Source organism: Lacerta agilis, chromosome 9 (genome assembly GCF_009819535.1).
Source record: "Lacerta agilis isolate rLacAgi1 chromosome 9, rLacAgi1.pri, whole genome shotgun sequence".
Lineage (NCBI taxonomy): Eukaryota > Metazoa > Chordata > Lepidosauria > Squamata > Lacertidae > Lacerta > Lacerta agilis.
In genome coordinates this window covers 66,789,999-66,805,178 of record NC_046320.1, presented here as the reverse complement: position 1 = coordinate 66,805,178, position 15,180 = coordinate 66,789,999, and the positions used below count along the sequence as shown (strand labels likewise).

General features: G+C 44.4%; 1 protein-coding gene across 1 annotated transcript in view; it reads left to right on the top strand.

Annotated features, from left to right (window-relative positions):
* Positions 1–15,180, top strand: part of CTNNA2 (catenin alpha 2) — a 519,756-nt gene that overhangs the window by 424,753 nt on the left and 79,823 nt on the right. Inside the window, 7 exon segments of the mRNA XM_033160941.1 lie at positions 9,904–9,943; positions 9,946–9,995; positions 10,343–10,375; positions 10,377–10,409; positions 10,411–10,501; positions 14,940–14,970; positions 14,972–15,138. Coding sequence (XP_033016832.1) covers positions 9,904–9,943; positions 9,946–9,995; positions 10,343–10,375; positions 10,377–10,409; positions 10,411–10,501; positions 14,940–14,970; positions 14,972–15,138 — 445 coding nt within the window.

Below are 15,180 nucleotides of genomic sequence, written 5' to 3'. Positions count from 1 at the left end.
ATGTTAAAAAAAATTAACTCTGTGCCTATATTGACTATATATAAAGTAATTCTCTTGAATAGGAATCAAATAAACAAATTTTTCCCACGGCACACCAGGCAACATCTCGCGGCACACTAGTGTGCCGCGGAACAGTGGTTGAAAAACACTGCTTTAGATGACATCTGAAGGCAGCCCATATAGGGAAGTTTTTAATGTCTAAGTTTTATTATGTTTTATATATGTTGGAAGCCACCCAGATTGGCTGTGGCAGCCCAGTCAGATGGGTTGGGTATAAATAACTGAATTATTATTATTATTATTATTATTATTATTATTATTATTATTAAGAAAATAAAGTGTCTCTATTTTCATCAAAGAAATGGGCAACAAGTGCAGGAGGCAGTGAGTAGGGCATTTCTCAGGGCCTGGAGCTGCCACCCCTCCCAGATGTCCCCAGCTTGCCGCCTGGGGCGATTGCCTCACTCTGCCTCATAGGTGGGCCAGCCCTGCCTGTGATTATCTGTGATAATATCTCTTGCTTGCCTGGAGGTATGTGAGTGTGTAAATGTCTAGTAGTAGTACAGTCGGTAAAAATGTCAATATGTGCTTTATATTTAGGCATTCAGTTACAATTACCTCCCTCTGTGCCTAGTGTGCATTTCTGTCTACTCACTGGGAAGCGTGCAGACATATCTCAGGCCATGGACCCTCCAATCCAGTCCAAGAGAACCCTCAGGTTGCCCCCCCCCCCAGCCCCAGCACTCTATGTAGTATATCGCAGTGGCTGTAAATAGAAATAAACAGTTTGATTAAATAATGCCAACCATTCAGTGATTCAAATCATCTCCCATCCATTGAAAAGATCAACAACACAGAAGCTGTGTTATTAAAATCTTGCCTCTGTTTGGCACAGAGTTAATCTTTGCTTTGTCCTGTCACAGTGTGTGCTGCAGATAATTGGTCATGACTTCATAGGAAAGTTGAAGGCACATCAACATATCTGGGAAGATTTCGTGCCCATTCGCAAGCACTGTGTTCTTTGCGTGGGAGGTGGGTTTGCAGATTTGCCCCCTTCAACATTGGGGACCGTTAAGCATCTCTTGTTCCTTGCTTGTTTCTCATTGCACTGTTTGTTCAGTGCTTTCTTTTCAATATGGAAAATAAATAAACAGGTAGAACTGCTGGTGGAGTGGAGGTAAAACAAAACAAAAACAAAAAACCAGCACCCCACCCCCCACCCCTTTACTCCACTCTCAGATTGAACATTGAAAAAGAACCCTCAATTTGGGGGAAGACAGGTAAAAGGAGATGGATGTGCCCATTTATCTCTGACCTTCGCAGAAGGAATTCTGTCAGATAGGCGTAATAAATTTTTCTTCTGCGAATGGAAGGAGCATAAATGTGCACCATCAGGAAGTAAAAAGTGTTTATCCGTGTGCCTTAGAAAATAAATCAATCACCTTAATTTCTCCCTGTCACTTCCAACACTATTTCCCCATCTTTCCCTGTTGGCAGGGGCAGGGTCTGTGTATAACGGGGTGGCATTTGGCAGGGAAGAGAGGGGTGTTCCTTAGTCCACCCTAAACACTTAATATGTTTGTAGGAGGAAAGATGCCAGTGGAACTTTCTGGCCTCTGGCTCAGATAAAAGCTTTGGGATCTCATAATGCACACCTCAAATAAGATGCAAGGATCGTAAGGCTTGCAGGCTGGTGGAGAGTGAACACTCACCTTTCCACTGAGGACTCGGGGGGCAAGAGAGTCCTTTGCATTGGGATGGATTCCACCACAACAGGGTTTTTTGCTCATACAGATTCATCAAAGTTCTTCCACCTACAGCACAATCCTATCCTATTAAGTTCAACGAGACGTTTGCCAGATAAATGTGTTCTTGTGCATGTAACCTGAATTTGATGGAGTGATCATCTTCTTCTTTGGTGATCACTCATAGCTGAGTAAGATCGTCTTCCATGAACACAGTCTTAACAGTGAGCCCGTAAGTTACTTTGGAGGCTAATTCTGGATCCACACGTCCTTCCACAGTGGGGACATAGGTTTCCAGGTGGGAGTTGATCACGGTGAGAGTTTGCCAAATGTGCCTTCCTCTTGGCACGTTTCTCCCTTTTGTCCTGAGTTCATGCTTCTTCTAAGTCCCCAACACCTTTGGTAAAGGCTGTTCTCCAAACACTCGCAGGCCAGTGTTTCCCAGTTATCAGCGCTTATACTATATTTGTTTAGATTTGCCTTGAGAACACCTTTAAACCTCTTTTGTTGCCCCCTGGTACTTCAGTGGAGTGATAAGTGATCCCTGACTCTCAAATGGTGCCTAGTGGCATCTATTTCAGACTGTTTCAGAAATAAAACAGGGCCATGTTCCATTTTGAGGGGAAATGTTTTGACTTATTTATGCGTGATTCCGAAATGAGCTATGGTTGACTCGTCCATCTGTTGCTTTCGTATAAAATGGAATCTCCAATTATAGGTGCTACAGATCACCCTGTGGAAAAGTGGAGCAGGGTATTTGATTTCCAAAATGAGATAAGCGAATCCCAAACCTGCTGGAAATCTGTACCTAAGTGGCTATGGACTAGTTGTGTACTCAACTGCACTCATCTAGAATGAGGACAGCAGAAACAGTGAATGGGTTGCACTGTGGGACAGTGCTACCTTGGGTTACAGACGCTTCAGGTTACAGATGCTTCAGATTACAGACTCCGCTAACCCAGAAATAGTACCTTGGGTTATGAACTTTGCTTCAGAATGAGAACAGAAATTGTGCGGCTGCAGCAGCAGCAGGAGGCCCCATTAGCTAAAGTGGTACCTCAGGTTAAGAACAGTTTCAGGTTAAGAGCAGACCTCCAGAATGAATTAAGTTCTTAACCTGAGGTACCACTGTAATAGTAATGTTTAAGGGTGCATGCCTACCCTGATGCAGTCCAGGTGGAAGATCTTTGTCTGCTTAGGGGAACACCAACATTAGCAAAAGGAAGGAAGGAAGGAAGGAAGGAAGGAAGGAAGGAAAGAAAGAAAGAAAGAAAGAATAGCAAAGAGAGCAGATTCTTTCTAAACTCTTAAAAAGCACTATACATGCATCACGTGCATAAATAACCCAGGTCTCTTGTTACATGAATCCACTGGAATGAAGGCTTGCACAGCAGACTGCACAAAGCCATTGTCTGCATTTGATCAGAGGAGGAAGCAGGAAGTACTAGAAGATATAAGAGAATTCGGGAAGGGAAGAGATGGAGGGGATGGAGCACAGGCAGCTTAGAGGAGGAAAGAGGTGGGATGAAGACAGGATAAAACAGAGTAGGAGGCGAGGGGGTAGGGAAGGGGTGAACGAGAGCGAGGAGGCAGAACCAGATGCAGCTGGTAGGAGGAACTGAGAAGTGGGAGCGAGGGAGGTGGGGTCAACAGAGACAGGGATGATAATACACAAGGGGAAAGAGGTGAACAAGTACATGAGAGTGGGATGGCTGGAAATGAGGAGAGAGAGAGAGAGAGAGAGAGAGAGAGAGAGAGAGAGAGAGAGCAGGAAATGGCAGGCAAAGCATCCAAGCAAAGAGGAAGAGAAAGCAGCAAAATGAGGGAAACAGCAGAGGAGTGGCATGGAAGATGGACTGGTATGGGGAAGGGGAGCAAGAGAGCGAAAAGGCTTGTGTGACACACTCAGTTCTTTCACAATTCCACCAGAGGCAGATTTAAGTTAGCGTGAACGGTTCACCCGCACTGGACTGGTTGCAGAGCTGAGAGGGTGCCGCAGGGGGCACCAAAATAAGGATTTAGGACAGAGTGTGAGAGGCAGGGTGTGTGTCAAATTTTGACATTGCACAAGGGGCCGCTGAAATTTAAAAGCCCAAAGTCTGCCACTAATCTCCACCCCACCCCTTTTGTTGTGGGCCCAACATTTTAAAGTAGAATCCACCGGTCTCCCCAAACTCAATGCAGAATTACTTGCTGCCAAGTTGAGAGGTAGGAGATGGTGTGTCCAGCTGTGCTCACCTGGAGAATCATCAAAGGCTAAACTTATCCAAAATGAGGTAAGTTCCTGTTCTCACCAGACAGAGGACACTATTTACATGTTCAACAGTCTTGCTCGCTGGGCTGAGCAAGAAGGAGAATTTGTTCCGGATTTCTCCCACACAGTTTTGCCTTGCCCTCCACTCAAGTTGAAACCCAAGATTTGCCTGGTCTAGCCTGCACCAGTTTTCCAAATAATCATCTATAAGGCCTTGCCCCTTCCTCCCACCCTTCCACATTCCCTGCCTCCTCAATTCACTTTTTGCTTTTGATGAATTTGGCTTGAAAGTTCACAGTGCAAGAAACCAACTTACCTGCATGGTGCTAAATAACTTATTTTTCTTTTATACCCATTTGTGGAATTAACAATTGTTGGTTGCAATAATAATAGTAATAGTAATCCCCTCCATAGACTTTGTTTTCCTAGCTGAGTCAGCTGTCCAGTTGCAGAGCTAATCTCTGTGACCTTCTAATAAAAAGGCCTTTCTTCTTCTGTTGAATCAGCCTTACAAAAAGCACACATTTAGCAGCTTGAGCCACTTAATGAATACTAATTTAGAAACCAATTTAGCCAGGTACCTTGGCATGCATATATATTTTATGGGCCACTTACGTTGGCAAGAACCTGGTTCTTAAATGTATGGATGCTCCCACAGTGACAAATGGAGTTAGATCAGTTCCTGAAGGCCAAAGTAGATATGATGAAGATGCACACATGCTGTGTGGATGTGTGTAGAGTCTGGATCAATAGTGTGAGTGTGCATTCAACTTCTAAAACCATGTACCCCATACAACTCTATCCTCCATCCAGGCAAACAAGGGGTATTATTAAAATTTCTGTCAGGGAACTACCCTCAGCCCAGCGGGAAGTGTGTTTGTTGTATAGAGAGCCCCGATACCTCCTCAGCAGCGATACCTCTCCAAGCAGGCAGAGCGAATCCTCCTCCCGTGGGGAGGGGCAGGGAACAAGCAGTCTGGAGAGGCAGCGGCTTGGGGATGTTGCTGGGAGCCCCAGCGCGCCCCACGACATTCGCTCAGAGGGGAGCACGCCTCTTCCGTCGCCCCAGTTGTGTAGGGGGGTCAAAAGGAGATAGGGGAGGAGGTGCCTGGGTATGCCAAAATTCCTTTGTTGGGGTCGTAGCCGGAAACCGGCACTCCCGGATTCTGCTAGCGACTGATACAGTCATGTTTTTTTAGCTCTCTGCTTGTAAATAGCTTAGCGCAATAAAACTGCTAAAAGACAGTTCAGACTCATGCCTGATTACTAGTGAGCAATCCAAGGCAGACCTGACAATTTCCTTCCAGTAGCACCTTAGAGACCAACTTAATTTGTTATTGGTATGAGCTTTTGTGTGCATGCACACTTCTTCAGAGACACTGTATTATTACAGTTCATAGAATCATAGAATTGTAGCTTCTGAAGGGAACCTGAGGTTTATCTATCCCAACCCACCGTATTGCAGGAATCTCAGCTACAGCATCCATGGCAGATCCAACCTTTGCTTAACCATGGGGCTTTCCAGAGTTTTGGAGTACATTAACAGCAATATGCTAAGGACACACAGTTTCTACCTTTCTTTTACATCTGCAGGCAAGGCAGTGGATGTGCAGGACTGATGTCTTGCCTCTGTAAAGCACTGGAAGAGAGACAACAAACTGAAGCTCGGGTTACACTGCCTCTGAAGGCATGGGTACATAGCTTGGGAGTACTTCTGAATTGGGACATGGGTGGCGCTGTGGTCTGAGCCACTGAGCCTCTTGAGCTTGCTGATCGGAAGGCCGGTGCTTCAAATTCACGCAATGGGGTGAGCTCCCGTTGCTCTGTCCCAGCTCCTGCCAACCTAACAGTTCGAAAGCATGGCAGTGCAAGTAGATAAATAGGTACCGCTGCGGCAGGAAGGTAAATGGCATTTCCATGCTCTCTGGCTTCAGTCACGATGTCCCATTGCACCAGAAGTGGTTTATTCATGCTGGCAACATGACCCAGAAAGCTGTGAACACTGGCTCTCCCCCCCCCCACAAAAGTGAGATGAGCGCCACACCCCATAGTCGCCTTTGACTGGACTTAGCTGTCCAGGGGTCCTTTACCTTACCTTTACTTTACCTTTACTCTGGATCCTTTGCTTTCACTTGAGGCTCAGGTGACCTCAGTGGCATGGAGTGCCTTCCATCATTTTCGGCTGGTGGCCCAGCTGCACCCCTATCTGGACAAGACTAGCCTAACTTCTGCCAACTATGCTCTGGTAATATCTAGGTTAGATTACTGCAATGCATTATACACAGGGCTGCCTCTGAAGACGATTTGGAAACTTCAGCTGGTGCAGAATTTGGCAGCCAGGTTGTTCACTGGGGCAAAATGGTTTGAGCACAGTACACTGATCCTGGCCAGACTGCACTTGCTGCTGATTAGTTGCCATGCCGAACTCAAAGTGCTGGTTTTGAACTACAAAACCTTAAGTGGCTCAGGACCACCATACCTCAAGGACCACCTCTTTCCATATGAACTGACCTAGACCCTGTGATCATCATCTAGGGCCCTTCTTTGTGTGTCTCCTCCATGAGAGATCTGGAAAGTAGTAATACAAGAATGTGCCTTTTCTGAGGTGACTACCCCTAAGTGCAGAACCTGACATTTGTCCCTATTGAATCATTTCTCTTAGTTTGGGCCCGGTTCTCCAATCTGTTAAGGTCATCTTGAATCAAATTCTGTCTTCTGAGGCATTTGCTAGCCCTCCCAGTTTGGTGTCATCTACTTTTATTGTTGTTGTTGATGATGATGGTGATGATGATGATGATGAGCATCCCCTCAATTCCTTCATCCAAGTTTCATCCATTTCTTTTATTGCAAGCTCTTTCAAAGCATTGTGACTCTCAGGTTGCCTCTTGGTAGAATGAAGTATATTTGTGGGACTCCCATTAAGAAGCGGTAAACACCCTCCAAGCAGGGCTCTCCATCATTTCACCGCATGATGAATCTTGAGTGTGATAAACAGTTGTCTATGTGCCTTGTCTCACAGCCATCCTCCCCCCTGTCTGCATTTTAATATCTTAAAACAGCCTTACCCAACCTGGTGCCCTCCAGCTGTTTTGGACTATAGCTCCCAACAGGCGGGGGCCAACTGTAGCTGTAGTCGAAAACAACTAGAGAACACAAGGTTGGGGAAGGCTCTCTTGACTCAATCTGCAGCCAAATCTGCAGCTTGGTCAAAATTGATGAGTTGTTGCTTCTAAAAAGCAGGACGGCACTTAAAGTCAGACCTAAGCATTACTGTATTCAGCATGTGATTCCCCCCCCCCAATACAAAGAAAGAGTCCAAGATGACCCACCAGTGATGCATTGAAAAGGCTTCTCTTTTCTTAGCCTGCTACCAGCTTGATGGTTCTGTTGCCATTTCAAGGTACCCTATTATGGTGCCATTAAAGTGGCTTTCAGGTGATATTCAGTGGACTCGAGAATAGGTTAGATATATAGTGCTTTTGGAGCCTTAGGACAGTGCTTTCATCTTGATGATCATAAAAGGGGAAAGGAAGCTTGAAAGATGGCTTATTTTGTAATAGGAGAAGCACATGTCTCTGTCTCCCCCGCCCATCTGAACTTTAATGTTCCTTGCTAGTGTTTAAGGCCCCTAATCCTGCACTGTGTCTTTTAAGTTGAAGGATCTGAATTCCTAGCCCTGCCTTTGCATCCTAATTACTGTTTGCTGTAGCTTTTGGGGGCTTTTTAATGAAGATTAGGGGTATTGTTTGATGTATGCAAAGCAGCAGCTGAGGAGCAAGCACAGCAAATCAGCTGGAGCCTGTCATCTTAAGGGAGCATTTCTGACGCGGGCGCTGCAGGGCTGTTAGTGAAAAGGCCAATTCATTTGTCTCCCTTTGAAATAAAAACAAGATGCCTCACGTTTCAATCAAGAGCTGGGCTGGGATGTGTCTGGAAGGCTTCTCTTGGCGCCTTGAGTGGCTGTTGCTTCCATAGGTCTTGACACGGCAATGCATGCAAGTTGCGTCCTTGATAACAGTGGAGTGAAATTGGGGGAGGTGGAGGGGGTGCGCTGCTTGAACAGATGGATCCGGGCTTATATGGTGCTGTGCGTTGGAAACGGGAACAGATTAATGCCATGAGGAGAGACCAAAGGAATGGCAAAAGAGGAACAGAGGCATTTGAACTCATTCATGAATCATTTCCAACTGGTAGCTTTGCCTCTGGGCACAATAAATAATACCCAAGTAGAATATTTATTAAACACATTTTTTTAAATAGAGAATTAGAATTTGGAGTCGATAAGCTTTTCAGATACCCAAGCCAAATCTGGCTTCATTTTTCACATCTGCCACTCAACTTGCTTTGCTTATTTGTTTGATTAATGTTAAAAAGTTTTCAGGCTAGGAGTTCCTCTTCTAAACCTCTTAAAGCTTAAGTGTTTGCACACATTTTATTTTAGTTTATTGTGTGTGGGGGGGGTTGCTTTCTGGAGGGAGAGAAGTTCTTGCTTCTGTAGATGTTGGCACAGTGATTTGTGAAAACCACAGCCTTAATAACAGTGGATAACAAAATCATGAAGGAGAAGGCTGCCAGTGGCTATTAGCCATGATGGCTGTGCTCTGCCTCAACAGTCAGAGACAGTACCTTCTGAAAACCAGTTACTGGAAATCTGCTGTTGTGATTGGTCCAGTATATCTGAAGGAGCATAATATTATTATTATTATTATTATTATTATTATTAGGTGCTGCTTGCAAGTTTTCCACAGGTTTGCCACTATGAGAACAGGATACTGGATTCATTTGACCATTGGCTTGATCCACATCATTTGCCATGATTCTGTGTGGCACAGTTCTCCATCCAAAATTAGCATTAGAGATTAGCAACATGGGATATTTATGGGATTTGAACCAGGGCCAGATAACATGTTTGCATTTATTGTTAATAAAAGTGTAGGAGAGGCAGAGGAAGTTCAAGCATGAATAATTCTTCTGATAAATGGACAATCTCCTGAGAAAATTTTTCAGAGAGCTATTCGCAAGCTACAGAGCAAGAGGCAGGCCATTATTCAGCCTATATAGCAGCTTCAGAGGTCTTAACGTTGGAAATAGCCAGTTTAGTTTGCTGAAGAGGAAGTGATTCGTGGATGTCCAATTAACCATTTCCAATGCACCAGAACTTCTCATTCTTTTTCAGCGCAAAGCTCCCTGAGCTTAGGACAGGGATGGGGGAGAAATTTGATTCAGTTCATATTTAAAGTTGAATCTACCTAATTCACCCTCTTGGGAACAATATGTTAGTCGAAACACAGCCATCCTTCAAAATGCACACTTCTCCAAATTTTGCAGTGCAGTTCCCCAGCCAAGCAATGTATACGGAAATGTTCATGCTGGTGTAGAGTGGATTTTCTTAAAATGAAAATAGCATGGAAAGATGAATTATATCAGGGGAACATGCTTTGCAAAAATGTCTCTAGGGGGATGAATTTGCATTTACGGATGAATTTTCGTGAGAACTTTTTTTAAAAAAAGTTAAAACTGATACAGAATATGGAGAATTAAGATAAGGTTGAGAAAATGAGAACCTGAAATTGACGGATTCGGCCATTTCTACCTACCTAAGGGACCTCAAGGCATAGGGGGTCTTTCTGGTTATACTGCATCATCATGTCCATTCAGCAGCTTGTCCTTTCAGCCAGGAACAAAGATAAATTGGTAAGGTGAACTTTCTGCCCCCTTTTAGGCCTTACTTTCACTTTGGAGGTTTCTGATCAAGATTGATGAAGGCTCACAAAAAGCTAATACCCATAACATGCAATTTCTTTGTTCCCAGGCATTTTTCTGTACAAATAAAAGAGAGGGGGGGGGGGAGAATTATCCATATTGCCTGCAAACCCTTTTATTTTTTTGCTGGCTTTTATGCAGGTTGCCAATTTGGCCTGTTCAATTTCCAATAACGAAGAAGGTGTAAATTAGTCCGCATGGCAGCAACCCAGATTGATAGTCTGTGTCCACAGGTAAGCCATATTTGTGCATGAAAAATTGTCTGTGCGTGTATATACTTGGAAGCCTTCTGCAATATTAAAGAGCATAAGGTGCTTGACATAGAAAAACACCCGGTACGAAAGATTAGAGTCTTGTGCCTTCCATTATATTGTTGATTGCCTTGCCCAAATAGCGAAAAATGCATTTGTATACTGAGCCTCGCTTAATGACCGGAGCGATCAAAGCACACAGCTGGGCTTTTAATGTAGTCTTTATCAAATTGTTTCTTTTTCCCTTGAGAAGGGGATCTCTCTCTCTCTCTCTCTCATCTCTCTCTCTCTCTCTGTCATTGCTCACAAGAACCAATTCTGACTCATAGGTGATAAACGCGGCCCTGACATTGGCTGCCAGGGCCCCAGAGCAAAGTGGCCCAGGACAACATGGAGCGGCTTCAAAGACCAGTGGGAGAAGCAAGTGCGGGTTCTCACCGAGGCCGTCGATGACATCACTTCTGTGGATGATTTCCTCTCTGTCTCAGGTAACAACATCCAAACAACATCCATTAAATGAACAGGTGGAATTGTTCCAGGATGAGTCTTCATAAGCCAAGCCACAGCTTTATCAAAGCATGAATCACTTCCCTTAGGGCATCTCTAAGTGGTTTTTTCAATACAATGAACTATGAAAAACCAAAAAGGAACAATTGCGTAATAAAGAACAACACAACACACACACACACACACACACACACACACAGAGGAGAGAGGAGAGAGAGAGAGAGCTATTGAAACAGCAGCATGTGTATAAAATCAATTCAAATCCAATACAGATAGCAAACATGGATAAATCTCAACTTATAGGCTGTTGAGAAAGGATTATATTCAACAGAGCAATAGAGACGACACCTTCTTGATATATGAATGAATGAATCTTTCTTTGCACCAGCCACTGGCCATAGCAATAAAACAACAATACGATATACAAAGAATAGAAATAAAAAAGTCAATTCTATAAAATACATTTTAGGGTTTTGAATCAATAGTCAAATAGTGGATCTTATTCTGATTTCCCCAGCTCAAAACTTGGTATATAATGGGAGGCAGTTCCAAAGGGCAGGTGCTACCATCTAAGTATGTGAATCAGCCCATTAAACAACGAGGCCATTTTTTATAATTGTGATGGAAAGCGTGAGCCATTAAAATGAAAATCGGCTTTCATAAGTATATAATAGAAGAGAGCCCTGCTGGAATCCAGCCAAAGGCCCATCTGGTCCAGCATCCTGTTCTCACAGTGGCCGACAAGATGCCCTAACGGGAAGTGCACAAGCAGGATCTGAGTGCGAAATCACTCTCCCATCCTGTGGTTTCTAGTGAATGGTATTCAGAAGCAAGCTGCCTCTGACAGTGGAGGTAGCATAGCCATTGCAGCTAGTACACATGGATCTGCACATGTCCAATGTAGTGCTCTTTCTCTGATATTATTTATTATTATTATTATTATTAGTTGCATAAGTTTATACTCCACTTGATTGTTAAAAGCATCAAAGCGGTTTACAAAAAGATAAAACAACAACCAGAAAATGCACAATAACTTTAAAACTTGCAAAAGCTAAAATACCAGAACAGATTAAGAGCACCTCAACTTTCTAAGCATCTGGGTAGGCTTGTCTGAACAGGAATGGTTTTTAGCAGGCGCCATAAAGAGTACAGCGAAAGTGCCTGCTTGATCTCAATAGGCAAGGAGTTCCAAGTGTAGCCGCCACCACACTAAACAATCAAGTTCTTACAGATGTGTTGTGAGTATTATGTGACGCCTGTCGTTGTGCCAATTACACCGATCGAAGTGGTCAAGTGGGCACATGTGGAGTAAGGCAATTTTGTAGCTGAACTGGTCCCAAGTTGTTATGAACTTGATAAACTAATAGTAACACCTTGAACCTGGCCTGGTAGCAAATCAGTTAGATCAGGTATCTCCAAACTCGGCCCTCCAGCTGTTTTGGGACTACAGTTCTCATCATTCCTGACCACTGGTCCTGTTAGCCAGGGATGATGGGAGTTGTAGTCCCAAAAACATCTGGAGGGCTGAGTTTGGGGATGCCTGAGTTAGATGCTGACAAAACCTCACTCCTGGCATCAGTCATGCCGCAGCATTCTGCACTAACCGCAGCTTCCTGGTCCAGAGTGAGGGAAACCCCACATAGAGCGCATTGCCATAATCCAACCTTGAAGTAACCAGCACACGAACTGCAACACATAATATTACATGGGATAAGTACTATTTTTGCCATCCCTAATCTTTATTCAGACCAAGAGAGAGCCTGTCAATGTTGCAATGAGCTTCAGCAGCCACATGTTGAATCCTCGCTCTAAACATTTCTATTCCCCCCCCCAATAACTCTGTTGGCTGTGCATTGCTATAGAAAGCACAAGAAGCACTGTGAAAACTAGCAGAACGGTTTGCAAAGGAAGTGCCGGCAACTAATGCTGTAAGACAAATGGTAAATTCTGTCCACAAACGAACTGTGGAACAAGCAGGCGTTTTGGAATAGCTTCAGTTGTTGGCACACACCTCCCAAAATTAGCAAGGTCAGGGACAGAGACTCACCTACTCTGGGACCATCTGTTCTCCTTGAACCTTGTTTTTTATTCCAGTGGTTACAAGCAAATAGCTGCCATTTGGCAGTCTCAAGCACCCTTTGCTGACACGAACTATGCCAGTTACTGCATTCTAAAGTAGACAGTATCTAGCCAGTTCATCTCCTATGGAATTTTGGGTGCACTCTGCTAAAAGAAAATGAGAAACTTCTAAGCTTCCCAGTGGTTTATAATGGAAGGGTACCCTCAATAGTCAAGCACCTCAACTTCTGTGCCCTGTTTGGTTCTTGTATCTCTGTCCTTGTGCTTACCTAAGTCAGAGGCTGTGGGGGGTGGGAGTCATGGGCGGCCACCAATTGTCACCCCCTCCAGGGTGGCACATAGGGCAGACCGCCCCCCAACACCCCTTGCTACACCCCTGGGTTGGAGGGTGTTCCCTCCCAACCATCAGCTGCTCAGCAAGGTCTGGCTTATAGGGGAAAGAGCTTTATGGTTATGCAAAATGAACAATTGCCACGCCTTCCTCTGTGAGATGTGCTGCAAGAAGATCAAAGGAAAGGAGGAAATGTCTTAGCAGGTTTTGTTCCTTGAAAATACGTAAAAAGTAGTCCATGTACTTTGCAATTGCATGCCTGCAATCTCCAGGATGTAGTTGCATTTTGTCAATTGAGGTTTCAAATAGCTGTAAGACAGGGCTTGCAGCTTAGCTGTGCATCTACTTCATTTGCATTCTTCCACTATAATTACATTTATATTTAACCCCCAGTTAGTTTTTTGTCTTTTTTTTTACAAAGTCTATGGGGGGAACTTGAGTGGAGTTAAAAAGTGTGTGGTGTGTGTGTGTGTGTGTGTGTGTGTGTAGGAAGGCGCCAGGTGAACTTCCCTGGGGAGATCATTCCACACATTGGGAGCCATTGCAGAGAAGGTCCTGTCTTGTGTTGCCAGCTTCCGGACCTCTTGAGGAGGAGGCACACGAAGGAGGGCCTCAGAAGATGATCTCAGGGTCTGCGTAGGTTCCTATGGAAAGAGGCGGTCCTTGAGGTATTGCGGTCCTGAACAGTTTAAAGCTTTATAGGTCAAAACCAGCACTATCTTCTAGGGTTATGAGGAACTCATACATGTCCTAGGTAAAAAAATCTTAGTAAGGTAAAGGGACCCCTGGCCATTAGGTCCAGTCGCAGACGACTCTGGGGTTGCAGCGCTCATCTCACTTTACAGGCCAGGGGAGCCAGCATTTGTCCACAGACAGTTTTTCCGGGTCATGTGGCCAGCATGATTAAGCCGCTTCTGGCAAAACCAGAGCAGCACACGGAAACACCTTTACCCTCCTGCCAGAGTGATACCTATTTATCTACTTGCACTTTGTGCTTTCAAATTGCCAGGTTGGCAGGAGTGCGAGTGGGAAAATGTGTCAAGTAAATAAGGCACACTGTTGGCTAGCCTGCTTAGTTTCAACTCTCAACCGAAATGACTCCCACATGCATGACGCTACCTTGACTCTCATTGATCAGCCTGTCAATGAAAAAGGCACGGAATGAATGAAGGAATGAATGAATGAATGAATGAATGAAACCTACCCTCTCCCTCCTCTCTGTTGACTCTTCCTTTCCTCTATTGTCTTGGTTACTGCTGACATTTATATGTATGCTCTTTGGGGGCAGGGATCTGGCAACATTTTTCTTGTTGCTGTTGTTAATATTCTTATTTGTGTCCTACAAGTTTGCTATTCTTTGCCAACAATGGAGAGGGAAAAACACCCTGAAATTTATGATAGCTCAAATATCCAGTTGAGTATTCGAATTGAACAAGCTTATGCAAAATAAGTAAATTGAAATGCATAATTTCCCCTGAGAACAGGATTTGGTTTTCTTTAAGGAGGATTTGCAGGTTTTTGTCCCCCCCCCCTCTCCCATTCATCTCCTGGTATGAACTGTGCTGATTATAATAATGAAGTCTAGGCCAGTGCTTAGGGAGGGAGTCATGGTACCAGCACTGCTAGTGTGACTCCTAGCAGATTTCCTTTACACTAGCTGTGAACCAGTGGATTGAGGCATCTGCCTTGTGGAGAGATCCACATCTGTCTCATATGACAGAAGTCTGTCATATCCCGTTCTTTTATTTTAATTTTGGCTCTGCTAGCCCAACTCCAAACTTCTTCGTGAAATATTGAGCTTTAGGCTACCTGGACTTCAATCTTGTTCACCCAAGGATTCACTGAGTGGCCCGTCTCAGTCATCTCATTCCATCCCCACCTATCCTAGATGCTTCTGTAAATTAGGATTTTGTTTTGATCCATCTTGCAGCCTTGCTGCACAGACAGATCATACCATTCTTTGAAAGGAGCCACGCAGCAAACATTCTGTGTTGTGTGTCTGTGTGCAGAAAACCACATTCTGGAGGACGTCAACAAGTGTGATTGCACTGCAAGAGGGAGATGTTGACACGCTGGACAGGACCGCGGGGGCAATCCGAGGCCGTGCAGCCAGGGTCATCCATATCATTAACGCCGAGATGGAAAACTACGAAGCTGGGGTTTACACGGAGAAGGTGCTAGAAGCGACAAAGTTGCTTTCCGAAACAGGTGAGTGCAGACAGCAAATGGCGTGCATTACAGCTCTTTTCT